Source organism: Mus pahari, chromosome 4, assembly GCF_900095145.1.
Source record: "Mus pahari chromosome 4, PAHARI_EIJ_v1.1, whole genome shotgun sequence".
Lineage (NCBI taxonomy): Eukaryota > Metazoa > Chordata > Mammalia > Rodentia > Muridae > Mus > Mus pahari.
Genome location: NC_034593.1, coordinates 86,925,823 through 86,952,687, shown reverse-complemented (window position 1 = coordinate 86,952,687; position 26,865 = coordinate 86,925,823). Strand labels below are relative to the sequence as shown.

Sequence of the window (26,865 nt, the reverse complement as noted above, 5' to 3'; positions counted from 1 at the left end):
TTTGAGACAGGGTTTCTCTGTGTAGTCCTGGCTGTCCTGGAACTCACTCTGTAGACCAGGCTGGCCTTGAACTCAGAAATCCACCTGCCTCTGCCCCCCAAGTGCTGGGATTAAAGGCGTGCGCCACCACTGCCGGCCAGATGCACAATTTTAAAGCAGCTGAGGGTTAGAGTACTGGACTCAGCAGTTAAGAGTGCTTGCTGCTTTCACAGAAGACCTGGTTCAATTCCCAGCACCCACATGGTGGTTCACAACCATCCGTAACTCCAGTTCCAGGGGATCTATTACCCTTTTCTAACCTCCCTAGATGCCAGGTATGCACATGGTACATATACATGCATGCAGGCAAAACACTCATACATGTAAAATGAATAAACCTTTTAAAAGTTTTTTTTTTCTTTCCCGAGACAGGGTTTCTCTGTATAGCCCTGGCTGTCCTGGTCCAGGCTGGCCTCGAACTCAGAAATCCACCTGCCTCTGCCTCCCAAGTGCTGGAATTAAAGGCCTGCACCACCATGCCTGGCTCCTTTTAAAAGTTTAATGCAGCTTAAATAACTTGCTAAGACTGTGTTACAACAAAAGCAAAACAAAACATGTGCTGGGAGACAGCACAATTGGTAAAGTGCTTGCCAAACATACACAAAAATGCCAGGGACGGTGGCACGGGCTGGGGAGGGGGGAGGGGAGTCAGGGGAATCCCTTGGGCCTGCTGACCAGCCAATCTAACCAGAGACCCTGTCTCAAAGGACATAGTGTTCTTGAAGATGCCACTGAGGCTATCCTCTGGCCTACACACACACACACACACACACACACTCACACACACACATACACACCACTTACTCGAATGCATAAAAACATTCATTTCCCTTTGAGGTTTTTACCCTTTGAATTGGGGAGATGGCTAGAAGAACAAAGCAATAGTTCATGCTCCATCCACACGTGGGCTTCCATGGCAGCCTCACAGCAGCCACTATTGCTGCACAGTGACAGGAGGCAGCAGGCACCGGGCACATCAGCTCCATTTGGCAGTTCCCACACTGGCCATGGTTAATCAGTCTGCCTGGGTAGTCCACCTTCTGACAGCTTCCGTGCAGTAGTTTTTGCTCAGATGCTGAAAACAGTACAACAACATGTAGCAACCATGGAGGGATCTTCTGCACACACTGCCCCCGGATTCATGGTGTCAGTGAACCATGGTCCCTTGGTATTTCACTGCTGCAAAGGAGCACTGAGAGAAGAGCTCGGTGGCCATGTGCCTGTCTCCCACTGATGAGAGCCTTCCCCTTCCATTCTCAAGCAGCTCGCCCAATCTTTTCCTTTTTCCAGTTTGCCACTCGACTTTGCTCCCCTTGGGGCTCCTTTGGACAAGGTAGAAACCCCTGTTTGCTACTGTTGCCCACCCCCAACCCTTATTTTCAGGGACCTGTTTGCCCTTGAGGGATTTCTTCAGGGCTTGCCTGGCCACAGCTACTTTGGTGGAATCATATCATGAGATGAGCGTTTTTGAGGCTTCACTGCTTCTGATCTTTGGCTTGAAAAGGTGCTCGAGAGCCTCTCCTGTCATGTCTGATCCCTGTTTCACCTTCCTGGAGCTTCATCCCCGGCTCACGCCATTTCTTTTCTCTCCTTACTTCCTGTAGATTCCAATAAAGCCTTCCTCTAGTAAGAATTTTGGCTTCTTTGAAAAACAAAAATATTACAAGAATGTGCTTTCATTTTAATCCCAGGTGTGGGGCATGGGGCTGCTTTGGACTGTCTGCAGCAGCTGACTATGATTTGCCTCATGCTCTAGCAAGGGCATGATTTTTCCAGCTGCAGATAGTGTCGGCGATTGTGTGACATTTGGAATTCTGGGACTTTACAGAGGGTACATAAATGCTAGAGCCCTGAGAGATGGAGTGGGTTGTTGACTGATGACTGCAGTTTATTAAGGAGTATTAGTGTGCAAAGAAGAAATTAGATATCCTGCCCAGGAAGAGCAAACTTGCCCCAAGGAACTCAACAGTCCTGATCAACAGGAAGTAGTCTAACGGTAGCGTTGCCCCTTTCCCCTTATCCTTTTTCTCTCCCATCTAGGGTTAGGGGATTGAAAGGGTAGAAGGAAAGGGGTGGAAGAAAGAAGAACCCACCAAGTAGCCAAAGACAGGCTACACCTTCCCAGAAATCTGACTTTCTGATGTACAACCAGTTTCTCTCCTTGAAGTATGAAGCCATTCCTGAGCACCTATTTGCATCCGTTCACACAGGCACAAACCTTGGTCTGGCAAACACATTCTCTCCCCACTGTGTAGGGCTTTACCCTAACCAACCACCCTACCACCTCCAGGCCTGGACACTGCTACTGCCTCCACCTCTATCAAGGGACCATGGCCTGAAATCTCAGGGTTCACCATAGAACAAAGTGCAGTACTTTTGCCAATATTACTTTGGGCTGTATACTTGAGAGCAGAGCTGTGATAATTTGAATGAAATGTCCTAGTAAATCTCGGGCATTTGAGTACTTGTTCTCCAGTAGTGGCTACTCGGAAAGGATTGAGCCATATGACTCTGTTGGAGATGTGTCACTGGGTGCAGGCTTGAGGTATCAAAATCTTCTCTCCATTCTCACTGTGCTGTCTCCTGCCCACCATTTGAGATGTGAGTTCTCAGCTGTTCCTGCCACCATGTTTCTGCTCTGACATCATGGACTCTAACCCTCCCAGAAAAAGCAAAGACTTTCTTTTCCTATTTGCCTGATCATGGTGTTTTGTCACAGCCATTGAAAGTTGACTGAGACGGGGCTGGTGTTTTATTTGTCATGGCCCCAGCATCATGGTGTAGAAGCTTTACATACCTGGTCCCTTAACTCAATCTTCCCAGGGGAGTTAGAAGAGGCAGGCAGTATGCTTACTGTCACAGAAGCAATTAGAAGTTGTGTTTCCCATCTGCCAGTGTCAGACTGTATCCTAGTGACAGGGACCAGCTAGGTGGGACTTGAGGAACCCTGGCTTCCCACAGGTAACTTCTGCATTCCGTTCCAGGATGTATTCATGTCACCAGCTCGGCATCCCAGAAAGGAGGGCGACTGGACCTCACCTGTACTTTGTGGCACAAGAAAGACGAAGCTGAGGAGCTAATACTCTTCTGGTGCAAAGACAGACCTCGGAACTGTTCCCCTGAGACCAGCTTAGAACAACTAAGGGTTAAGAGGGATCCTGGGACAGATGACATCACTGAAAAGTCATCTCAGTTGGTGTTCACCATAGAACAAGCTACACCATCCGACAGTGGGACCTACCAGTGCTGTGCCAGAAGCCAGAAGCCAGAAATCTACATTCATGGCCATTTTCTCTCCATTCTAGTCACAGGTGAGTCCCTAATATCCCTAATGCTATCAGAGGATCAGTGATCAGGGCAAGCAGTGGGAGTTTCAAGTAGCTATTTGAGGTCCTAGATAGCAGTTCCCTTGAGAATTCTTCCTATTATCCAGTCCTCTGCTGACACCCCAACTGCCAGATACACCTTATCTTACACCTTTCTACAAAGTATATATACAAAAGTAATTACATCTTTACTACTCTAAATCTTTATAGAATGCCTTTCATTCTCATTAGAAGACTGAGTCATTAGGAGGTAGAGAAATTTACTTAATGACACTCATTGACTGGGCTAGTAAAAATGCAGGTCTACAAGCTAGGCCTTTTGATGCTTACTCTGGAGTTCTCCCAGAGATGAAGTTGTATTTCCTTAAATAGACAGAGATGGGTTTGAAATAAAATGGGTGATTGCCCAGAGAAGCATTCAGCTCTAAGAAACAGGAATCCACTCAAACTACTGGATTAAAAAAAACAAAAATAAAGCGAAAGTGTGGATTGTCCCCTTGAGTTCAGTTTTCTAGAATCATAAGTCAGAAAGTTAGCAGGATCCTGAACTGTTGCTATGGGTCTTGAGCTCACCAAGATAGTACTATGTCCTTCACAGTGGGCATGCCACCTCAATGGAACAGTATCGTGTGCTTCATTACCACAACAATACAATAAATGTGACAACCCTAGTCAAGCTTTATAAAGGGCCCATGTGAGAGCAAACCTTCAAAAATTCTGTGTGGGGTGGGGGGAAGTATCTTCTACCTAGAATTCTATACCCAGCCAAACTATCAACCAACATGTGAGAAGAGAGACACTGTCAGATATACAGTGGCTTTAAAAGAACTTGCTGTCTGTATGAACTTTTCTCAGTGCCGCAGATCAAACCCAGGACCTAGAGCATGATAAAAGCCAGTACTTTACCACTATGCCAGTCTCATATGAAATTTTTTAAAAAGCCATCAACCCAGCATAGTGGCACACATCTATGTTCTCAGCATCCAAGAAACCAAGATTGATCATAAATTTTGGGCCTGGACTATATATAGTTAGATCACATCAGTAAACAAATAAAAATAATTTCTGCTCTCTATGCACAGTAAATAAAAATCTGAGAGAAAGGGCCTTTTAGTAAATATTCCCATTCTCTTCTATGGTTACTAATCATTCAAATGTTCCATTTACTCCAGTTTGACCACTGTTTTCCTCCTTGCTTGCTTGTTGCTACCTGCCTATATGACTTGGCACTCAGCAGGCCACTCTTTCTCACACTGAAATCCTCTCTTGGGTTCTGTGATGTTCTCTGACTTGTGTAATTACTCTCCTGTTCTGCCTTTATTTCCTCCTCCTCCCACCTATCAAACCTAAGTCCTCACTGATTCTGCCTTTTCTACCCTGATTTTAGCCTGCACTTTGCAAGTAACCCACAAACCACCTTCTCTAGCTCTACTTCAAGTGTTTTAACCAAGTACCCCACTAATGCTGAACCAATTCCGGGCAGCTCCACCATCTCCTCAAACTTGTCTTCCTGAGACTTACATCTGTCCATGACTCTCTGTCAAACTCCTGGTTCCTCGTTTTCTTTACCCAAGTAAGTTACTACGAGTTTTTCCTACATTTATTCTTTTCTTTCCAAATATGTTCTCCAAGTCTCTTGAATCACAGCTGAAGTATTTCTCTAGACTTTAACAAGTGAGATTCTTGAGATTACCACTTTCTACAAGACTAATTGTTCAATAGATGGGCCGCCAACTGTCCCAATCCATTCTAGATTGCCAGCAGACATATCTAGAAGGTCAGCTTGTATATGCTGTGTTGGCACTCAAAGAATTAATGGCTTCTCAGTGTCTACAATGCCTAATCAAGTTAGCCTAGTACGAGGCTCTAAGCCAGTGGTCCTCAAATCTGTGAACTGCATATCAGACATTTACATTATGATTCACAACAGTAGCAAAATTCGTTATAAGTAGGAACAAAATAACTTTATGGTTGGGGGGACCCACACCATGAGACTGTATTAAAGGATCATGGCATTAGTAAGGTTGAGAGCCACTGTTCTAGGCAATCTCACTATAGTTATGCAGCTACTCTGCTCTAGTTAAACTGCAAGAGTAGCCATTCCCCTGTCCTCTCTTCATTCATTGAATGAATACTTACTGTGCATCCTGAGCATGGTGCCAAGTGCTGCACACCAGAATCAGGTGCAACAGTCCTTACTCCTTACTCCATAGGCTCCTAATACACCCTGAGTGTTTCTACTTGAGCTGACTTTTCCTTAACAAGGAATGTCTATATCCTCTCAGGCTACTTAAGCATTTAGCACATATGGCCATCAACTGTGGAAATAAGGTTCCTTCTGGAAAGTAGGAGCAGATAGGCCACAGGTGATATGAAAAGACAATGCCCACCGTGTACTGGGTGCTCAGCGTGTGCCAGGGATTGTGCTTGTGTTACTCCCTATAGACTTTCAGGAGGTATTATTGTTGTCCTGTGACAACTCAAACTTAACACTCACACAGAGAGGCAACAACGGAAGCCCCAGTTCTACTCCAGCACCTGAGATTGTAACGTATGCTAAATGACTTACTCCATTCCAGAAGACTGTTTATAATGAAGTTCCCAAAGTCCAGGGTAATCTATTTTACCTTTCTGTCAAAACTCTAGAGCTTGTGGAGGCCTACTTGCATCTCTGTCTCTGTGTTAATTTACTATATTTAAATATAAATATCATAGCTCACAGATATCAAAAATATTTGTTCAGAAAGTGAATTAAGCTGCCAGGCCTTCTTTGAGATTACACAGGAAATGCTACAAAAGGAAGATTTGCCTTCTGGAACCCTCTTTTGATCCATGATTCTCTTTTTAACCTGGAACAGGGAACCACACAGAGATAAGACAGAGGCAGAGGTCACGCCCTGACTTCAGCTATATCAACGGCACTCTCAGTTCAGGCTTCCTGCAAGTAAAGGCTTGGGGGATGCTGGTCACCAGCCTGGTAGCCCTGCAAGGTATGTGCAGAAGAGACTCAGCTCTCCAAGCTGAATCTGTCGCTTTACCAGCTTAACTATTTCCTAGGAGGGAAGGTTCAGAAAAGAAGCTCTTAGGCAGGGAAAAATGTTCCCCAAGCATGCTAACCAGTATGTGGGTGACACTGTTTTTTTTGTTGTTGTTGGGTTTTTGTTGTTGTTGTTGTTGTTTTGGGGTTTTTTTTGTTTTGTTTTGTTTTGTTTTTGTTGTTTTTTGTTTTTTTCTTTTTTTTTTTTTTTTGAGACAGGGTTTAGCCCTGGCTGTCCTGGAACTCACTTTGTAGACCATGCTGGCCTAGAACTCAGAAATTCACCTGTCTCTGCCTCCTGAGTGCTGGGATTAAAGGCGTGCACCACCACACCCGGCTGGTGACACTGGTTTTAAGGTGTTAAAAGTCCTCCTAGTTCTGTATCTACATGGAGACATATGGATAAGACTTTCCAGTGAGTGGGAGGTCAGACCTTTTAGGAGAGGCCTGTGGGAGACACAGCTGCCTCCTCTCTCACTGAACACAACACCGCAAGTTCAAGCAACATACATCTAGTTATTACACAAAGAACAAAGCAGGAGATGGGGCTGTCTCAGATGGGTTCCAACACAGCTCCTCCCCAAAGCTGATGACCTTACTGAGTATTAAAAGATTGAGACATTTAATAATCTGTCACTAGGCTTTCAAATAACAAGTAACTGATCCAAGTTTCGCCTGTCCTTGGAATTAATTCATTTAAGCTTTTCTCAAAGTAATAACTACTAGTTTGAATGATACCATAATGTGAGCTCTATAAATGCAAAGATCTCTCTTGTAAACTGTATGATGGATTGGTGAACCTAACCTTAGACAACACCTCCAAGCAAATATCCCTACTATTTAATGGAGAATGGAGCGCACGCACCCCTCACAGACCTAGTAGAGATCCTTGGAAGTGGGCATAACGCCCTATAACATGTAAAGCACTTCTATCCCCATTACAAGCCTCTGCACTTCCGCACTGCCTCCTCATATACCCAGAAACAGGACCAGAGACAACTTCATAAGCAAGAGAGGATGGAGAGAGCCTGCGCCTGACACCCACGTCGAGGACATGCTAAAACTGGGACAGCTTTCACACAGGGGCTCTGGGGATCAAGTGGTCTGACCCTTTATTCACAGTTCACTGAATACAGGTTTCCTTAGCAGGATAAGCTATATTCTTGTTAATGTTATTTCTTTAGGGACAGTACAAACTCAAAGGTTCGAGTCCAGCCTTGCACTATCATCACTACCTTTGACTCCAAAGCCATCATCCTAGAACAACGAAGTCTCTGCTCCTGGTCCCCTTTGCTAGCCAGGAACAAAACTTTAAATTCGATGATTTGTTTTCTCCTGTACTCAAGAAGTTTTAAACATGCAAAACAAAAACAAAAACAAACAAAGAAAAAAACCCAAAGCTGAATCGTACTTACATCATGAAGCTGTGTGTGAGAGGACCTGAGACATGGTCTCCCCGTGCAGCCACACTGGCCTCCAAGCCGTCAACAGCCATGTCTAGTTTTTCCTTTTCTTCATCTCTCTGAAACTCGGGCTTAGTAGAGTTATGGAAGAGGCAGTGTTCAGCAGAAAAAGGCACACACATTTTTCTTGGACCGCAGCAATATCATGGAGTCCAAGTTATAATGCTTCCTTCCATGTGAGGAAAAAGATGGAGTTTCCTGGAGCCCTGTGCCTCCCTCTGCTCCTTCCTCTGCACTTCCCATGCAACACATATATTCATATTATGTTCATATATTTTCCCCCATTCCCTCTCCAGTCATAAAATCCTACCAAACATACATCTTAGGACATGTGAGTCTTCTCACATCAGGTGTTCTTTCACAGCTAGCCTAAGTTGTGAGGTAATAATACAACCTTTTATTTTCTTTCTACAGCTCTATATACCTTGTGACAAAGAAAAAAAAGAGAGAAAGAGAGAGAGAGAGACTTCAGAGGAAGGAACAGCGAGATAAATCTGACGCTGTGCAGAGAAGCCGGGTCCATAGAACAGATGTACTCCAAGCACCTGGGGGCGGCCAGATGGTCACGGATAAAGGTGTTTGCCTACCACATTGCAGATCAAACCCATGCACCCACATGGTGGAGGGGGAGAACTGACTCCCACAGGCTGTCCTCTGATCTCCGCTGGAGTGCCATGCCTCCACCCCAGGCAACAAAAACCTCCCAGGAATCTGGCAGAACAGTTGGTATACTTCCGGATCTCCTTCCTGACTGCCAGAACAAGGTTGGCCTCTCCCACCTCGGTGCCAATAAAGAAAACATTTTGCAAATGTTGCTGATGTATAGTCCTTCAATGCCAGGTATGTTTTACACCACAGAATAATGTTTCCCCTCCACACAGTAAAATAAGCAAGTTTTAATTTTACATGAGGCACTTGTGAGGGCACAGCACACACAAAGTCAGAGGAAACTCCTGGGAGTCAGTTCTCTTCTACCATGGGGTCTGGAGATCAAACTTAGGCGGCCAGGCTTGTGCAAGTGCTTTCAGCTGCTGAGCTGTCTCGCCAGCCCCAAATAAGAAGTTTCTAAAAGATAGGGGCCAGGGCCAGGAAGCAGGAGTGGGTGGGTTGGGGAGCAGGGTGGGGGGAGGGTATAAGGGACTTTTGGGATAGCATTTGAAATGTAAATGAAGAAAATATCTAATAAAAGTATATAAAAAGAAAAAAAGTTGCAAGCAAAAAAAAGGGGGGGGGCTGAAGAGATGGCTTAGAGGGTGCGTGCAATCATAACACTGGTGTTTGCATCTCAACACCCATGTAACAAGCCAAGAGTGCCCATAAGCCTCAGCTTCAAGGGGCCAGAGACAGGATTGCTGGGGCTCACTAGCTTCCAGTGTAGTGGAGAAAAATGTGAGACCCTACTCAAAGGAGTAGGTAGAGAACAATAGTGTGCACCCACTCGCAGCCCCCCCCCATGCACTAAATAAATCTTTAAAATTGAAAATGCCATTCGTAAAAAGAACTGTTTATTTAACACTGTAAAATAATATAAAATGAGCAAATATGGGGAAGAGAGAGCAAGAGAATCAGGTGTAGTGACCGGCTTGCAAGGAAAACAAAAAATGAAGGCATATTTGGTGTTCAATGTCTTGGCTCCCGCACTCCTCCCCTCCCACCCCCCACCCCCACTGCTAGAAGAGGAGAGAAACTCTGGCAGGCCAGGAACACCACAGATTGCAATCGTCCACACAACACAGGACCTATAGCCTCTTCGGTCACTGATTTTTTTTTTTGGGGGGGGGGCACGTCTCGAGACAGGGTTTCTCTCTGTAGACCTGGCTGCCCTGGAACTCTTTAGACCAGGCTGGCCTCACACACACAGTGATCCACCTGCCTCTGCCTCGTGAATGCTAGGACTGAAGGTGTGAGCCACCACTGCCTGGCTGGTCATTGCCCTTTTAAAAAGATGCTCAAAGCCTTTATTTCCACACTTTTCCTGTTCCTAAACTTACACACCTTTTTTGACTTTGGACAGAAAACCTCTTGTCACAAATAGAACAAGGAACAGATTCTTTCCAATAGCAGGGAGTACTTGAATAAAGATAGGAACAGACAGACAAGTTAGTGGACCTAAGTGGCAAGCCATCAGAATAGACACCTCACCTGCACCTTTTTGGCACAGACCTACCAAAGGTGGGAACTAAGATTTATGGAGACCAAGACCAAGGATGACATGTTGCAGTAATATCTTTAATAGGGTGGTCTTGATCCTCAAACTGAAGACTTTTGACTTTATGTCCTACAGAGATAAAAAGAATAGGCTTGAAGTATAAAACCTGGATCCAAATTCTGGCATTGCAATGTAATAGCTGCATATCTTCGGGCAAGTGAAACTTACTTTTATTTTATGTGTTGAGTGTTTGCCTGCACATGTGTGCACCACATGAATGCCTAGTGCCCACAGACAAGGGCCTCAGATCCCCTGGAACTGCAGTTACAGAAGTGTAAAGGAGACATCACCCACAGTGTTTTTCTGAGAATCAAATAAGACCCTATATTTGGAACCAAGAGAATTTTGACTCCAAAGTCTCCAAAACTTTCTCCACTATACCACGTTCTCTGTAATCTTTTCTAAACTTTCTCCACTATATCACGTTCTCTGTAATCTTTTCTAAACTTTCTCTACTAAATCACGTTCTCTGTAATCTTTTCTACCTGTTTAACTTTAACTAAATGTTAAGCTCACATGAACAGAGAAGTCAATTGCCTTTTACTCTTCAGAGAATCTTCTGGAATTACTCAGACCATAGTTACCTCAATACCACATCCAAATACAGGGAAGGTTCATGTAGCATACTGTATTAACTGAAGTGCACACACAAATCTACTCACAAAACACGTGCTCTCTGCCTGTTTATCAAGACATTCACAGGCATTGACCTAAGCAGAATACATAAGCAACCACAAAACAAAGGTCTCAACCAATCAGTTTCTTCTGCTTATTTCAAGATTCAGTTAAGCAGAAATGGGAAGTACTGTCTTGGGTTTAAAATGTGTTGATACAATCTATTTCAATTTTAAATAAGCCCATGAACTTTCATGTATGAAGCCCAAACTCTGCATGAATAATTCACAATTTGTGAAGCCACTAGCTAGTACAAAGAACCTACAAACCCATTTCCATCTGTTCAAAAAAATATCTTATATATGTTATATATGTGTATCATATGTATATAGTTATAACCGATTATATATATATATATATATATAATAAATAACTGATATAGACAAATAAACTGGATATAACTGATAAAGACAAATTGATTTAAATATATATAGAAGTCACAACAGCTTTTTGCTTTTCACTCATCAAAAGTTGCTAGACACAGCTATTTCTCTTCCTGTGTGAGGATCTCTAGTGCATTTGCAGTCTTAAGAACTGTAATCCTGGCTAGGGAAAGCGGACACCACAAGCTCACAGCCATGACAGACCTGAGGCTCTTGGTGGGGGGAGAGAAGCTACAATAGACTTCATTTCTGTGGACCACCTGATTTATCAGCAAAACAAAATTTATACGTTTAAAAAAAAACACCCAAAACCAAAAACCTCAAACTTTAATGTCTATGTTCCTTTCGTCTTGGACAGGTAAGAGAGAGCAAAATCCCCAAACGTTTCCTAGCTCCGGTGAAAGCCACACACGCACATTGTTCTGATTTCCATTACAGACCTGTGGAGCAACCCTGAGGTGCCCAGTCTGTGTGCCCAGACAGGAACATTAGTGTCAGCCAGAATTTCCTCCCACAGGAATGACACCATTCCGTTAAATCTTTCCCCAACTCCCTATGAAGGACTTAGGCCATTCAAATGTAATGCATCTGAATTTCAAATCTCCATTAATCTCACAAACTGCACTGTATTAGTCAGAATTTTCTAGAGGAGCAGAACTGATGATCCTCTATACATACTCATATACATATATTAATACATATTTATCTATTCACATAATTAGTATATAATTCATTTGTATATTAATGAATTATACATATTATTTATTAGAGTGGCTTACAGGCTACAGTCCAGCTAATCCAACAATGTTTACCAAGAATCCCCTAGTTATTCAGTCCATGAGGCAGGAGGTCTCAGCTGGTCTTCGGTACACACGGGAATCCTGAAGAAGCAGGCTCCAGTGCCAGTGAAGTGAGGACTTTCCAGCAAGAGCAAAGGCAAGCAAAGAGCCAGCTTCCTTCTATGTTCTTACACAGGCTGCCACAAGAAGGTGGAGCTCAGATTAACCTGGAAGGTGTAGCCCAGTGTGGGTTTTAGTTTATTCCAGCCATAGTCAGGTTGGCAACCAAGAACAGACATCGCAAGCACTTTTACCTTCCCATTTCTCTACCACAGAGGGAAAACCCTTAACGTTCAAGTATCTATTGAACACAAACCCCGCCTCTTCCGAAATCTGTTTTCCTTCACTGATGTCAGTGGACCTGTCCATCAGCTTTAGCAACCAATTCTAAAGCATCCCTCACATCTACGTGAACCCAGAGACCTTCCTGCTTCTGCTTCCTGAGTGCTGGGATTAAAGGCATGCACCTCCATGCTGGGCTTCCCCAGGACTTTTATCATGAAGGGATGCTGGACTGGAATTTTGTCAAAGGCTTTTTCTACATCTGAGGTTTTTTTCTTTTAGTTTGTTTACATTTACTGATGTATAGATGTTGAATCATCCCCGCATCTCTGGAATGAAGCCTACTTGATCATTACAGATGATCTTTTAATGATCTTTTTTTAAGATTCGGTTTGCAACTATTAAGTTTTTTGTTTTGTTTTGAATCTATGTTCATAAGGGAATTGGTCTGAAATTCCCTTTCTTTGTTGAGTCTATGGTTCGGGTATCAGGCAAACTGTAGCCTCATAAAATGAACTGGGCAATGTTCCTTCTGTTTCTACTTTATAGGATAACTTGAGGAGTACTGGTATTAACTCTTCTTTGGCAGCTTGGTAGAATTCTGCACTAAACCCATCTGGCCCTGGGCTTTTCTTAATTTGGGAAACTACTTTGGTTTTTGTTTTGTTTTGTTTTGTTTTTCGAGACAGTGTTTCTCTGTGTAGCCCTGGCTGTCCTGGAACTCACTCTGTAGACCAGGCTCAGAACTCAAACTCAGAAATTGCCTGTCTCTGCCTCCCAAGTGCTGGGATTAAAGGCGTGCGTCACCATGCCCGGCCAGTTGGGAAACTTTTAATGACTGCTTCTATTTCCTTAGGTGTTATAGGTCTGTTTAAATTGTTTATCTGATTTTGATTTAACTTTGGTTAGCGGTATCTATTGAGAAAATTATCGTTTCCTTTTAGATTTTCCAAATTGATGGACTACAGGTTTTTAAAGTATGTCTTTTTGATTCTCTGGATTTCCTCTGTATCTGTTATTATAGCCCACTTTTTTTCACCTCTGATTTTATCAATGTCAAAGAACTTTTTGTTTCACTGATTCTTTGACTTGTTCTCTTTTATTGATCTCAGCCCTCAGTTTGTGCTTTTTTGTTGTTGTTCTAGAGTTTTCAGATGTGCTGTTAAGTTGCTAGTATGAGATTGCTTCAATTTTTTTAATGTATGTATTTAGTGCTATGAACTTTCCTCTTAACACCACTTTCATTGTGGCCAGTAAGTCTGGGTATGTTCTGTATTCATTTTCATTGAATTCTAGAAAGTCTTTATTTTCTTTATTTCTGTTTTGACCCATTTTTTTTTTTTTCATCCAGTTGAGTTGCTCAGTTTCCATGAGTTTGTAAACTTTGTTTTTTGCTTTTTCCTGTTGATATCCAGCTTTAATGCATGGTGGTCTGACAGGACGCAGGGAGTTGTTTCAAAGTTCTTTTATCTGTATAGACTTACTTTGTGTCTGATTATGTGGTCAATTCTGAAGAAAGTTCCATGAGGTGCAGAGAAGGTATATTCTTTTGTTTTTAGGTGAAATGTTCTATAGATACATTAGGTCAATTTGGTTTATAATGTCTGTTATCTCTATTATTTCTCTCTTCAGTTTTTGTCTGGATGACCTATCTTAGTTGGGGTTTCATTGCTCTGGAGGGACCGCACGATCAGTGTAACTCATAAAGGCAAACATTTAAGTGGGGCTGGTTTCAGAGAGTCAGTCCATTATCATGGCAGCATCCTGGAAGCCATGGAACTGGAGAAGGAGCTGAGAATTCTATATCTTGATATAAAGGCAGTCAGAAGAAGACTATCTTCTGCAGACAGCCAGGAGTAGGGTCTCTTCCACTCTGGGCAGAGCTTGAGCCCAGAAGCCCTCCAGAGCCCACCTACACAATGACACACTCCCTCCAACAAGGCCATATCTCCTAATAGTGCTACTTCCCATGGACCAAGCACATTCAAACCGCCACACTGTCCACTGGTGAGAGTCAGGTATTGAAGTCTCCCACTATCACGTGTGTGATGGTCAGTAAGTGATTTAAGCCATAGTAGCATTTCTTTTACAAATGTTGGGTTCCCTTGTGTTTGGAACATAGATGTTAAGAACGGAAATGACATCCTGGTGGACTTTTCCTTTGATGAGTATGTAGGACCCTTCTCTCTTTTAATTGTTTAGAATTCTATTTTGTTAAGATATTAAATTGGCTATACCAGCTTGCTTCTTAGGTCCATTTGCTTAGAATATTTTTTTAACCTTTTACCCTGAGGTAATGCCTGTCTTTGATGATGAGGTATGTTTCTTGGATGCAGCAGAAGGATGGAATTTTCAAACTCTTTATGTTAGTCTGTGTCTTTTTATTGAGGAACTGAGACAATTGATATTGAGAAATATCAAAAACTAATGCTTGCTGATCCCTGTTTTCTGTTGTTGCTGTTGCTGGCGGTGGTCTCTCTCTCTCTCTCTCTCTCTCTCTCTCTCTCATGTATGTGCATGCACACGCACACACATGCATTTTTCCTTAAAAACATAGAATGTTTCTCAAATTTGCATGTCACGATTACACAGGTGCCAGACCAGTCCCTAAGTCATCTCTCCAGCCCAGGAATTACTTTTTTGTTGGAATTTTCAATCCCATATAGGCTCATTTTAATTATAAGCTATGTGCCTAGATTCTAGATTGGGCAGATCTAGTACAATACTTACTCCCCAGCTATAAGAGCCCTTGCTACTTGCAGTTCTTCCTGACCAGCCCTGCATTTTGGTCATCTCAGCTTCTCTTCCTCTTCTTCAGTCTCTACATGCCTTCCCCTCTAGAGCCTCCAGTCCCACCTTTTCCTTCCACTGCCCAATCACAGACTCTAGCCTTTTACTGACCAGTTAAAATGGAAAGAAGGCTCACATAGCATCACCTGGGTATGTGACAGAGGCAACCCTTCTTGAGGAACCAGTATTAATACAAACAGCAGACAGGCAGTGGTGGCACACATCTTTAATTCTGGCACTTGGGAGGCAGAGGCAGGTAGATTTCTGAGTTCGAGGCCAGCCTGGTCTACAGAGTGAGCTCCAGGACAGCCAGGGCTACACAGAGAAACCCTGTCTAGGAAGAAACACACACACACACACACACACACACACACAGTATCAGGTCAACCCTCTACAATGGATCAAAGAGTTATATATCGCAGCAGAGGCATGGTCATCTTCAGGCTTCTCAACATTTCACAGAATTGGAAATAGGAATTCCGGGAAGACTTAATTGTAAATACCATATCATTCCTTTTCCTTCCTTACAGCAACTCAGTCCTCACGCTTCAAAGATGTGGAAGATAAAGCTATGTGTCCATTTCTCCCTAATTCCATCTGCCAAATGTTTTTTGAATGAGTATTTAGAATGAGAACACCCCTCATAGGCTCATAAATTTGAATGCTTGGTCCTCAGTTGGTGGAACTTTCAGGAAGGATTAGGAAATATGGCCTTGTTGAAGGAGTGCCACTAACAACGGGTTTGAAGTTTCAAAAGCCCAGCTGTTCCCAGCTAGCTCTCTGTGCCTTCTATTTGTGAACAAGGATATAAGCTCTCCAGCTGCTTTCTCCAGTGCTGTATCTGCTCCTTGCTGCCATGACCCCCACCATGATGGACATTAACTCTCTGGAACCATGAGCTCCAAATTAAATGCTTGCTTTTTATATATTGCCTTGGTCATTGTATTTTATCAAGGCAATAAAACACTAATCAATATGAGAATGGATTTGACTAGGCTGTCTGAAAAATGTGAAGGGTACTTAGTCCCTGGGGAGGCAGCAAGACTCCCTGCTCTCAAGTCTACCATGCTCTGACTGTACAAATAACTGTTTCAGATTAGCAAGTACAAATAGCTGTACCTGTACAAATACAGAAACATTCATTCCTATCCATATACAGCAAGCAAAATTGGAGTAGGAAAATCTCCTAAGCTCTGCCCTCATAGGGCATTAATATTAATATTAAGGTCTCTTGAAAAACCAAAAAAAAAAAAAAAAATGAAATTAACATTTTCAGTTGGCTGAAAGCAGCATTATTACTCTGAAGCCCAAACAAATGAGGATGTGAATTGAGCAAACAGGCCGTCCTCTCTCAAGTCAGGGGATGCTTTAGCTCCTTTTACCCAAAGGTCTAAGTTGGAATACCTGTCTTTCCTGCCTGTTGGGTTGGAACTAAACCATCAGCTCCCCTTGGGACTAGAACTACACTCAGTATTCGCCTAGATTTCACACTGATGAGCCTGGGACTGCTTAGCCATCACCACTGCACAGGCCAGTGTCTCATTTCAGGTCTCTTTCTACATGATCCACTTGGTTCTGTCTGTGTGAAGAATGCCAATTCCTTAGCATAAAATAACCTGGAAGTCTGAGGTGCCTCCTATTACAGAACATTAAAATTTGAGTAGGTCAAGCCTGGGAAACAGCAAAACAGCCATATGCCCTCTTAGAGACTGTAACATGGTCTATGTGTTACGCTGTGCATCAGAAAGGGAGATCCCTGCCTATTACTTTGCTTCCATATTGTGTAAAATTAATTTCTACTTCTAGCTCTTCAATTGTAACTAAAAACACAACTATCCATCTTGACATCTCTAGACACAGTGAAAAGATGGACTTTCCTGGGCTAACAAAATCTGAGATAATGGATAATATTTTACTCAAAAACTACAACTTCAGTGCAGCTTAATCCAGGTGAGTGATCAAATAATCGTAACAGAATTCTCCTTTACCCACATTCTCCTCCCAACCCAAAGCCACTGTGTATTTTCAGACTATATTTTATAGTCTAACCATAATAAACAGGTCACATCATCCAAATAAACACCCCTATGAAGGCATAGCATGAGAGGATATGAGAACACATTTTTCATTTTCTTTAAACTATTTAAATTGCGTGTGCATGCATACATATGCACATGTTTACATGTGCACACACATTTTGGGAATATTGAGGACTGAACATAGATCCTTATAGATACTAAGCAAGTGTTCTACATTAAGCAATACCCCCAGCCTCTTTTTTATTTTTTTATTTTAGAATAGAGTCTCACTAGGTGGTCTAGGCTGGCCTTGAACTCATATGAAACCTAGGCAAACCTTTAAATTGTGATCATCCTGTGACAGCCTCCCAAATAGCTGGGATTACAGGAGCCACGCCACAGGACTGGTTTCTGATCCATACCTCTAACGACAATCTTTAGGGGCAGGCTATTAGTTCAGCAGGCCACACACGCCCCCCATCTCCATCTCTTTCTTTTTACTTCCCAACTTCTTCATCCTCTAACAAAGTACAAAAACATCTTTAACCCCACACACTTACCCCCAAATCAGACTGCGAGTCAACAAAACCTGGGGAAGGACTCCTCACCAAATTATAGCTATCTTGTTCTGATTATTCTGAACTATGAAGCACTATAGTCACTCCACAAATGGAGCTACTGCTCGCCTCCAGGCCCTTTCTGGGCACCAACAGCTCCTCTGTGTGTCCACCGTGTCCTTTTGAGACGCTGAAGCTTAATGACATGCTCCACAATCTCCATTTATTCCACTTTAAACACGTACAGAGTATGTGTATGAGCATCGTTAGAATGGAAAACACAGTCTACCTTTCCCAAACTAAGTTGTTTTGGCCATGATTACATTGATCAGATTGATTCCAAGTATAGCTAGAAGTGAACAGAACAGGAAAAGTTTCAGACATGAAAAAAGGGCTTTACAAACTAAAACAAGACAACATACAATTTTAATTCCTAAATAAACAATGAATTACCAAAACTGTAAACTGGTATAGAAGCAGTAATAAAATAATCCTATTTTTAATGAAGGAATTATATTTTTGAAGGAAATTATTTTATGAAGGAAATTATTGTAAGGTTTCTAGTATGAAAGACAATAAACAGTGAGTTGAGGGTCATTAAAAATATCTCAGTAGTAAAAATCTCCCACATCTGTCTTTCCACGTCTATATGCTGCTCAATTCAATGTCACAGAGTAACCAAAATCCGATTTCTACCAACCCAAGACTAAGTAAGACATGCCATGGTGATTTTTAGGGAAACTGTGCTTCCTGAACTAAAATAAGAAAATCAAAGTGTATAGTGACATGCCATTTTTCCTTCCCACTGTAATTTTCTTGATTTGCCCTCTGATGATCAAGACAGAATAGCATTAGAGGCTCAGACCCCTGAATTAGTCTTCCCTTGCTAATGGGGCCAAGAGTAGACACTTGTACTCTTGTACAATTAAGAAAAAAAGACCTTAGGGCTCTGGCTTCTTCTCTATTTGCTGTGAAATCCACTAATGGTAGGATAGAGATTGAAGGAAGAGGTAGAGACATCCATTACAAGACAACATAACAGTAGAACCCTACCTAGACTTTAAGGAATTGATTCTACTCAGGCAGGAGAAAAACTGACATAATTAAGTTTCACACTTAGAAAACTATCACTCAATTCAGGAACAAGAGGCATTTGGTTGTCGATACAATTCCATCTGTAAGTCCTAACTTGAAATTTAGAGAAGAAATACACTCATTTGCATTAATATTATGGGTTGGGGTTTCTTACATGATTCCTAAATCCATCTACTATTTTGTTTGTTTAGTTTTGATACAATTTACAGCTATGATAACAGGACTAACGCAGGCAGCCCTGGTTCAGGTGTGGTCTTTAGTTTCAGAAAGTCCATCGGTCATGTAGCTGGCTGTCATTGCTAAATCTGTTGCTTGCAGAGGCCTCAGAGCTCTGGGTTTGCCGAGTAGAGTCCTCACCATTTAAGCTCTTCCTACATACTGGGCATGTGTCATGCTGAAACAAAATGATATCAATCCATGTGAACAGCATGACCTGAGAAGCCGGAATATCAAACCCTTAAGAAACCCCAAAATCAAGCTGGGGAGATGGCTCAGTCAGTAAGATGCTTACAAACAAATGCAGAACCCAGGTGATGCCAGTGACAGATGTTTACAATCCTGTCAGGGGTAAGGAGGCAGACACACAGATCGGGGGGGGGGGGGGGGGCGCTAGACAGGCTAGTCTGATCTGTCTAGTTCCAGGTTAACCAACCAGAGACACTGTCTCAAAAATCAAAGTGAACAGTTCTTAAGGAACAACATCTAAGGTTGACCTCTACCTCCCCATGCACACATATGCCTATGAACCCACATGACACCTCACCTCCAATTATGATTTAAGGAACCTACCTATAAAGTGACAACTAGAAAAGTACCATACCAGTATATTTCATGGATAGAATTTTAGGCAGAATGAACAGAATTCTAAGCTAAGAAGTTAATAAAAGCTCACACATTAACATCAAACAAAAGTAACTGCTAACAGTGACTTCAACTATGACAGAAAAGTAACTATCAACCATTTCTTCATGTAGTCTCGGTGAGACTAAACCAACTTTTTCTTTAAATGGACAGAGAGGGGTTGGAGAACAGCTCAGCAGTTGCAAGCACACACCACTCTTGCAGGAAAATGAGTTCAGTTCCCAGCACCCAGGAGTTACAATGGCCGGTAACCAAAGTTCCAAGGAATACAATCCCCTCTTCTGGCCTCTAAGGGCACCTGTACTCATGTGTACATCACCATTCCAACCACACATATAGATACATGATTAGAAAATAAAAATTAAACCTTTAAAGGACAGACACTAAGTGTTCTGGGCTCTGTAGGCTATTCTACATCAATTCTGTTACAGCTGTCCAGCTCTGCCCAGCACCACAGAACAGCCACAATCTGCTAATTGTGCTTCAGAAGCCGCTGTAGTGCCATGGGGGGCTGTGTGCGACAGCTCACTGACCTGTGGTTAGAAGCACTACACAGGATAATAATTAAACAAAACAATGCCAGTAGTACTAGGGCCGGCCAGGAAGCTAAAATCTCACCTACTTGGCTCTCTGAACTGCATCTACATCTTTACTTTGAACCAGCCTTGCCCAGCCAAAGCTAACCTGTCAGCTGCCCTGTCATGGGTCAAGCCTCTGTACTCACCAGTTCTAACCACGGCACGATGCAGCTGCTGTGAAAGAAGTGGTTGCAGGGTAACTGCCGGACTTTCTCCTCAACTGTGTAATCTTCTTTGCATACTGGACATTCTAAACCCGTATCTGTTGGAGGAAGATATGCGCTTTTAAAGTAACAAGCAAAAGGAAGAAAGGAAACAACTGAGAGTCGGCATGTGGTGCAGAATGGGAGAGGCAGAAGCACGATGGTCAAGGCTAACCTTGGCCACCAAGTTTACCTCATAAACAAAAAAGAACAAAACCAAACCAGATGTCTCTAACAACCCAAGAAACGTAGGTGTCCCCCACTATACACAACAAGGGGATTGAAGAGAAAAGTTCTATCTAAGTGGTTACCAGAAGAGAAGTATGAATTGTATTCAAAATGGAGACAGAAATGGTAATAGACATGCAAACGAATGGGGCCAATTCCAATAGATCTGGTAGGAATCATATAATAGGCCCAATCTTTAGTGTAATGAGTTAGAAGAATTAACAGAGCTGGCCCAGTAAGGTGGCTTAGAGAATAAAAGGGTTGCTATCAAGCCTGATGACCTAAGTTTAGTCCCTGGGACCCATATGATGGAAGAAGAAATCAACTTTCACAGTTATCTGACCTCCACACATGCACTGTGGTATATGTGTCCACATACACAAAACAAATGGAGTTTTTAAGTTAAAAAATAGGTAAGCAGGGCTGGAGAGATGACTCAGCAGTTAAATGCACTGACTGCTCTTCCAGAGGTCCTAAGTTCAATTCTCAGCAACCACATGGTGGCTCACAACCATCTGTAATGAGATCTGATGCTCTCTTCTGACATGCAGGCTTACATGCAGAAAAATTACTCAAATACATTAAACAAATAACAAAATCTTTAAAAAAAAATTGCCTAACCAAACAAAACAAACCACAAAAAACAAAAAGCAGTGTAGCTGTCCCAAAGTCCTCTGAAGCTGTTAAAGGCTATACTAGGAGATGGGACTTCAAAACTACAGAGGACAAGTACATTCAGGGCTCCAAATCAATCAACAGAAGCCTTTTTCCTCAGAGAAAATGGCTTCTGTAGTGAGAGCTCCAAGTGACAAATTCTGAATTGCAGAAATGTGGTTAATAGTATAATGGCTGAGCTCTGCTCCGGGCCCTGATGATGATCAAGGAGGAAGCATTTGAGGAGAACTGCCCCTTAAGAGACTCTTCCTCCATCCCACCCCTCATCCTAACTCCAGCTCTCACTCTCTGTCACGGCTGCGAAACCAACAGCCTTCTAGGCAGCATCCCAACTCTAACTCTTCAGCAATCCAATACACACAAAACTTCACCCCAGCTGATTCCCCCAATACCAACCGCAAGACAATCCCACTCATTTCTACCTGGACTCTCAGCTAGCACCTCAGAATCAATAAATTCAGGATTAAAACTGTCACAGCATCTCAACAGACCCAGGGCCAGTTCATGATTTGCCATCACTCGGTGGTGGCAGTGCTGCCTTTATAAAGCTCTGGAACCTTACAATCACCTTTAATAATCCTTTGCCTCCTTCATCTTACTATGTAATCAGTAATAAAACTAACTCTTTTCAAAACTGAACTTTTCTTTCTTGCTTGCTTGCTTGCTTTCTTATCTCACAATGTAGTCCTGGCTAGCCTAGAACTCACTATGTAGACCAGGTTGGCCTTCAACTCAGAGATCTTCCTGTCTCTACCTTGACAGTGCTGAGATTGAAGCTGTGTAACTCCATGACAATCCAAAAGCCATACCTCTAAATCTGTCTCCTCCTTTCTGTCAGCACTGCAACCATCACTAGAACCCCATCTGAACTCCAGCAAGAGTCTCCCCAATTCCCGCTTCTGTTCTCTCTCCTCTTCACTGCATCTAACATATTTCCAGGAGAAGCTTCCTAAAGATCGCTCACACCCTTGCTCCTCCATCTGAGGACCCCCTTCCTGAAGAATGAGGTCATGGAAGAACGCCAGCAGGGCTGTGTTGTTTGCATCAGATATAAACTGCTTCTATTAGATGTGGAATGGTCTCTGACTTGAGGAGCAGAGAGACAGTCTAACCAGATAGGGAAGAGGGGGAGGGGACTTGTTTAGAAAACCTTCAAACTGCAAGATAAGTTTCAAGTTTAGGTGGTAAAAAAGTTTTCAAACCATGTCTCTGTTTACCCGACTGGACCTTACATGCGGAACGAATCCCTAGCCTCATATCTGTCTTCTTCTACCTATGGGATCATAGGCCCAACACTATTTTCTACAGTTTTTTTTGTTTTTATTTTTGTTTTTGTTTTTTTGAGACAGGGTTTCTCTGTGTAGCCCTGGCTGTCCTGGAACTCACTTTGTAGACCAGGCTGGCCTCAAACTCAGAAATCCGCCTGCCTCTGCCTCCCAAGTGCTGGAATTAAAGGCATGTGCCACCACCACCTGGCTCTACAGCTTTTTAAATCACTTAGTGAGTTTTATTTCCAATAGTAAGTTCTTGTACTAATTATAATCAAGTTTTGTACAGACAACTACCTATTTCTTGTGGCACCTAGAAAGCAGGCATGCTAACTAGGTCCTCCATAGCTGGTAGTCAGACAGAAATGTTAGGGAACCATACCTTTAGAAGAGAAATGCACTGAATGTTTGATCAGATGTCATAGGAAGACAGAACAAATATGAAAGTAAACTTACTGACTTGTTCCTGAGTTACTGTAACTGTTGGGAGAGATGTGATCTTCTCCTTGTCAGCTGGAGGGGGACCTGTGTTTTCCAACTGTCCTAAAAGCTACAAAAAGAAAGGACAGCAATGCTCATTAGCTCCGAAACTGGGGAGAGCCTTTTCAGCTGAAGACAGACAGTAAGGCACTAAGAATGCTCATTGCTCTTAACTTGTGCAGGACTCCTTCCGGGTGCTGGAACACTCAGAGCTGCTTTCCAATGTCAGAGTGACGCCAGTGTAAGTCATGATTATAAGGAAGACTCGTAACTGACGTTGGGCATAAAGAACATTTAAGATACCAAAAGAGTTGTGATGTCCTGGATAAAATTATAACTTAATAAAAACCAATATAAACTGATTAAATTTTTTATCCAGTCAGAAGGAAGGCATGGGAGTACGGAAAGCAGCAAAAAGCCAAGAGATGGATATATTACTGTCAATGAGAAGACTAAGAAATAAACAACATGCTTTCTATTCTCAACAGTCCACAGGGAAATGAAAACCAGTCAAGTTACAATGGGCATAAACAAGTGGAAGCAATTCTACAGCATGGGAAGCTCTCATCTCTGCTTCCTTTCTCTACTTTGCTTGGTCTGGCAGAAACCCCTGCTTCAACACAGGAGACCCTATTCTTCTGTGAAATGTCTGTTCTTCATAGGACTGAACAAGAGGACAAATTACAATGAACTGCTTTTTACAGGATAAGTATTTACTTCTTCCAGTGGTAAAGTCATTCTCTAGAAATCCTGGGATGCCTAGTAGGAATGTGGAAACTATGGATGCCCATAGCCCATCCATCCTCTTAGTAAAAAAAAAAAAAAAAAACCCAAAAGCTCACACTATTGGTGAGAGCAGAGTGATTGACATTTCAGAAAGTAGTAGGAGTCTGTAGAACCATGAGACACATCAAACAGACAGCCTCTCAAAAGGCAGCTCCTCACCTGGGTTACAATGGCATCAAGGCCTGTCTGACCCCAGGCATAGTCCCCAGGGTTGGAGTGCAGCATCCCGCTCCTATACGTGAGATGAGACAGACAGGATTAGGTGGGGTGATCAGGCTCTCTGCCCTATATACAGTAGATCTAGCAGTGGAGTACTGCTCTCTCAGAGCGCTAAGTCACTAGTCCTCTACAATCCAGAGGCAAGCAAAGTCTCTGTATTTGAAAAGTTAAACAGATTATCTAGAGATATGCTTTTATTCTCAACAATTTTTTACCTAGCTGGGACAAAATGAGATACCCTCTAGCTGCTACAGGACACTGCACATTTAAAAAAAAAAAAAAAGTGTGTTTTGGCTGGTCCAAACCTACAGCAGATTTCCCTCGTTCAAAGAGGTGGCATGTGCCCTGCACAGTAAGGACTTCTGGTAGAAAAGCAGTCACAGCAGTTCCTGTGAATTGTGGCTCAGAGCACTTACAAAGGGACTTGGCCGGACTTCTTTCTTGGTACTGTTGGTGCAGTGCCTTGGGTGACAGTCACAGGCTCTAGCTAAACCACACCTAAAGTAACCAGAGGCTGCAAAGTGGAGCAGATGAGGGAAGGACTGGACAGAGTCCTTCTGCAGCAATGTTAGAAACCGCAAATAACTGCAGGAAAGGCGGCTCTAGGAAGACACTGTCTGCAAGCCCTACCACACCTAAGTGTCACTGAGACTGAACTGTGTCTTTGTTTTTTTAAGAAACTTTCATAATTTAAGAAAAAAAAGGCTTTAAAAAAAAAAAGAAGGTTGTGGCTCACAACCATCTGCAATGGGATCTGATGCCCTCTTCTAGTGTGTCTGAAGATAGCTACAATGTGCTCATGATATATAAAATAAATAAATCTTTTAAAAAAATATGTTTAAAAAGAAAAGAAAAGAAGGTAAAATGATACGTTGATCTCAACTTCAGGAATTCTTTCTGTGTGATCCGTAAGAAAAACTTGCAAAACATATCCGAAGCCTGGCAGGGACCATCTCATTCCCCACCCAATATAACTCAAACCAAGACAGAAAACAACCAGGCATGTCGAGCAACATCTTAGGGGGCCAGGCCAGCTGCCCTGAACATCAACAAGGAAAAGTGAGCTCTGATTGAGTTTGGGTTTGGTATTTAAAAAAAAAAAAAAAAAAAAAAAAAAGTAATCCAATATCCCAGGCACATCCACATACTCACTTATGCCAGTTTTCTTTCTATATGGTACAGAAATGCTAGCACCTAAAATGGTACTACTCAAGCAATGTAATATAGATAAAGAATGGTCACTTACCAAGAAAAGGGGTGTGGGGATCCAGGAATGGCAGAATTTGCAAAGAATCCTGCAAAGATCTGTTGTATTATTCTGTTAAGAGAGGAAAAGTGAGATAAAACAGCACATAGAGGTAGGTACTCTACAGACAATCGTGGCTGACTAGACAACAATCAACACTCCAATAGTTTCCACTGCTTGTTATACAAAAGACACCAACAGAAATCAGGGCACTACCTATGGTGCATGTGTTCATTGTTGTTCTTTATGACTTCTGCAATTTTTAGACTAACAAAAATTTTTAAATTAGGTTAGAAAATGACCTGATGTTATGATATGGCTTTTAGAATATTTCCTTGGATCTTTGACACCAGGATGAGAAAGGGTCCAAAGGATGCTGCCCCAGTGGAATTCTGGACCTATTTCCTTTTTTAAAGGGGTATTAAGTTAATCAATATAACTTCGGTTATGTTGATTATCAGCCAATATCAGACTATAGGACAAGTATGCCTATAAATTATCCAATACTTCTCTCCCTTCAAACTTGGTTAGACTTAGTGATCAACTTCTAGATAAGATATGACAGAAGTGACTGTGGCTTGCAAGATTAGAATATCAAAAGTTAGTGATTTCTTTCCTTCTCTATCTATCTATATTGGATCATCTACTCTAAAAGAGCTGCCAAGTCACGGGGACAGGGAAAGGGCTCTATGAAGAGACACACATGGTGAGCAAGCTAGGACTCCTGCTAATTCTCAAGAGAAAGAGCCATCTGAGAAGCAGGTCTTCCACATCCAGTTCAAGTATTCAAATGACTACCCCACAGAAGGCATGCTAGCTATCACCTAACTGGAACCCTTCACCAGAACCGCCTAGCTAAGCTATTCCTCAATGCCAGAGCTGCAGAAAGAATGAGACAGCAAATGTAGGCTGGGGTAACTCACACAAGCCCCTCCTGCTTATCAGAGCGCGCAGAGTCAGTTACCACACTGGGGAACTGACAAACAGGTAAACAGGGAGAGAGCAGCCTCATCCCCTGAAGTTCTGCAGCTAGCCTATTACAAATGCGGAGTCTGCCAGGGTCACCTCCTTAACAGGGCTCATTCTCATTCTGTCCCTTACCCTCTAAAAGTCAGAAGTTGGCTCAGTTTTAATCAGAAGTACCAAAGAGAGACTGCTCAGAGTGGTCCCAGTAAACTTTGTTCAGAAATTACCCTCAGCTAATAGACACACTATTTATACTGACTTTTCTGTTATAGTTCTTGTGGTTACATAATTTCTTTTTAAAGGTAAATGTCAAAAGTATGTAAAGGGGGGTAGATGTATTTGCACTTTCTACAAGTCTACAGAAGAGCAAAATGAACCCACAAATGTACAGGGGAGTCCCACACTAAGCCCAAGGAGACTCCTCACACAGTTCCATGGTGTCCCTGGCTCATTCTCCCAGGTCTGGTCTCTGAGTTCTGTTTTCTCTTTTTCTTTTCTTTCTGTTGTTTTTTTGTTTTTGTTTTTGTTTTGTTTTTCCTGAGGCAAGATCTCATTGTGTAGTACCAGCTGGACTGATATTTGCTATGGAATACAGAGGGCTTCAAACAATTCCTCTGCCTTAGTTTCTTTCTTTCTTTCTTT

At 42.4% G+C, this 26,865-nt stretch overlaps 2 protein-coding genes across 4 annotated transcripts in view; one reads left to right on the top strand and one right to left on the bottom strand.

The window, feature by feature from the left end:
• Cd160 (CD160 molecule) overlaps positions 1–8,767 on the top strand; it is a 32,309-nt gene extending 23,542 nt beyond the window's left edge. Inside the window, exons 3-5 of one of the 2 annotated variants that reach the window (XM_021197057.1) lie at positions 3,024–3,350; positions 6,224–6,355; positions 8,280–8,767. In XM_021197057.1, the coding sequence (XP_021052716.1) occupies positions 3,024–3,350; positions 6,224–6,355; positions 8,280–8,296 (476 nt within the window). In that variant the 3' untranslated portion in view covers positions 8,297–8,767. The remainder of the gene's footprint in view (positions 1–3,023; positions 3,351–6,223; positions 6,356–8,279) is intronic. The other variant, XM_021197056.1, reaches the window with a different exon arrangement.
• A 9,052-nt stretch (positions 8,768–17,819) lies between these two features.
• Positions 17,820–26,865, bottom strand: part of Rnf115 (ring finger protein 115) — a 60,498-nt gene continuing 51,452 nt past the window's right edge. Inside the window, exons 5-9 of one of the 2 annotated variants that reach the window (XM_021195848.2) lie at positions 25,258–25,329; positions 23,952–24,024; positions 22,983–23,076; positions 20,299–20,414; positions 17,820–19,107 (exon numbers count right to left, since the gene is read on the bottom strand). In XM_021195848.2, coding sequence (XP_021051507.1) covers positions 18,976–19,107; positions 20,299–20,414; positions 22,983–23,076; positions 23,952–24,024; positions 25,258–25,329 — 487 coding nt within the window. In that variant the 3' untranslated portion in view covers positions 17,820–18,975. The remainder of the gene's footprint in view (positions 19,108–20,298; positions 20,415–22,982; positions 23,077–23,951; positions 24,025–25,257; positions 25,330–26,865) is intronic. The other variant, XM_029537518.1, reaches the window with a different exon arrangement.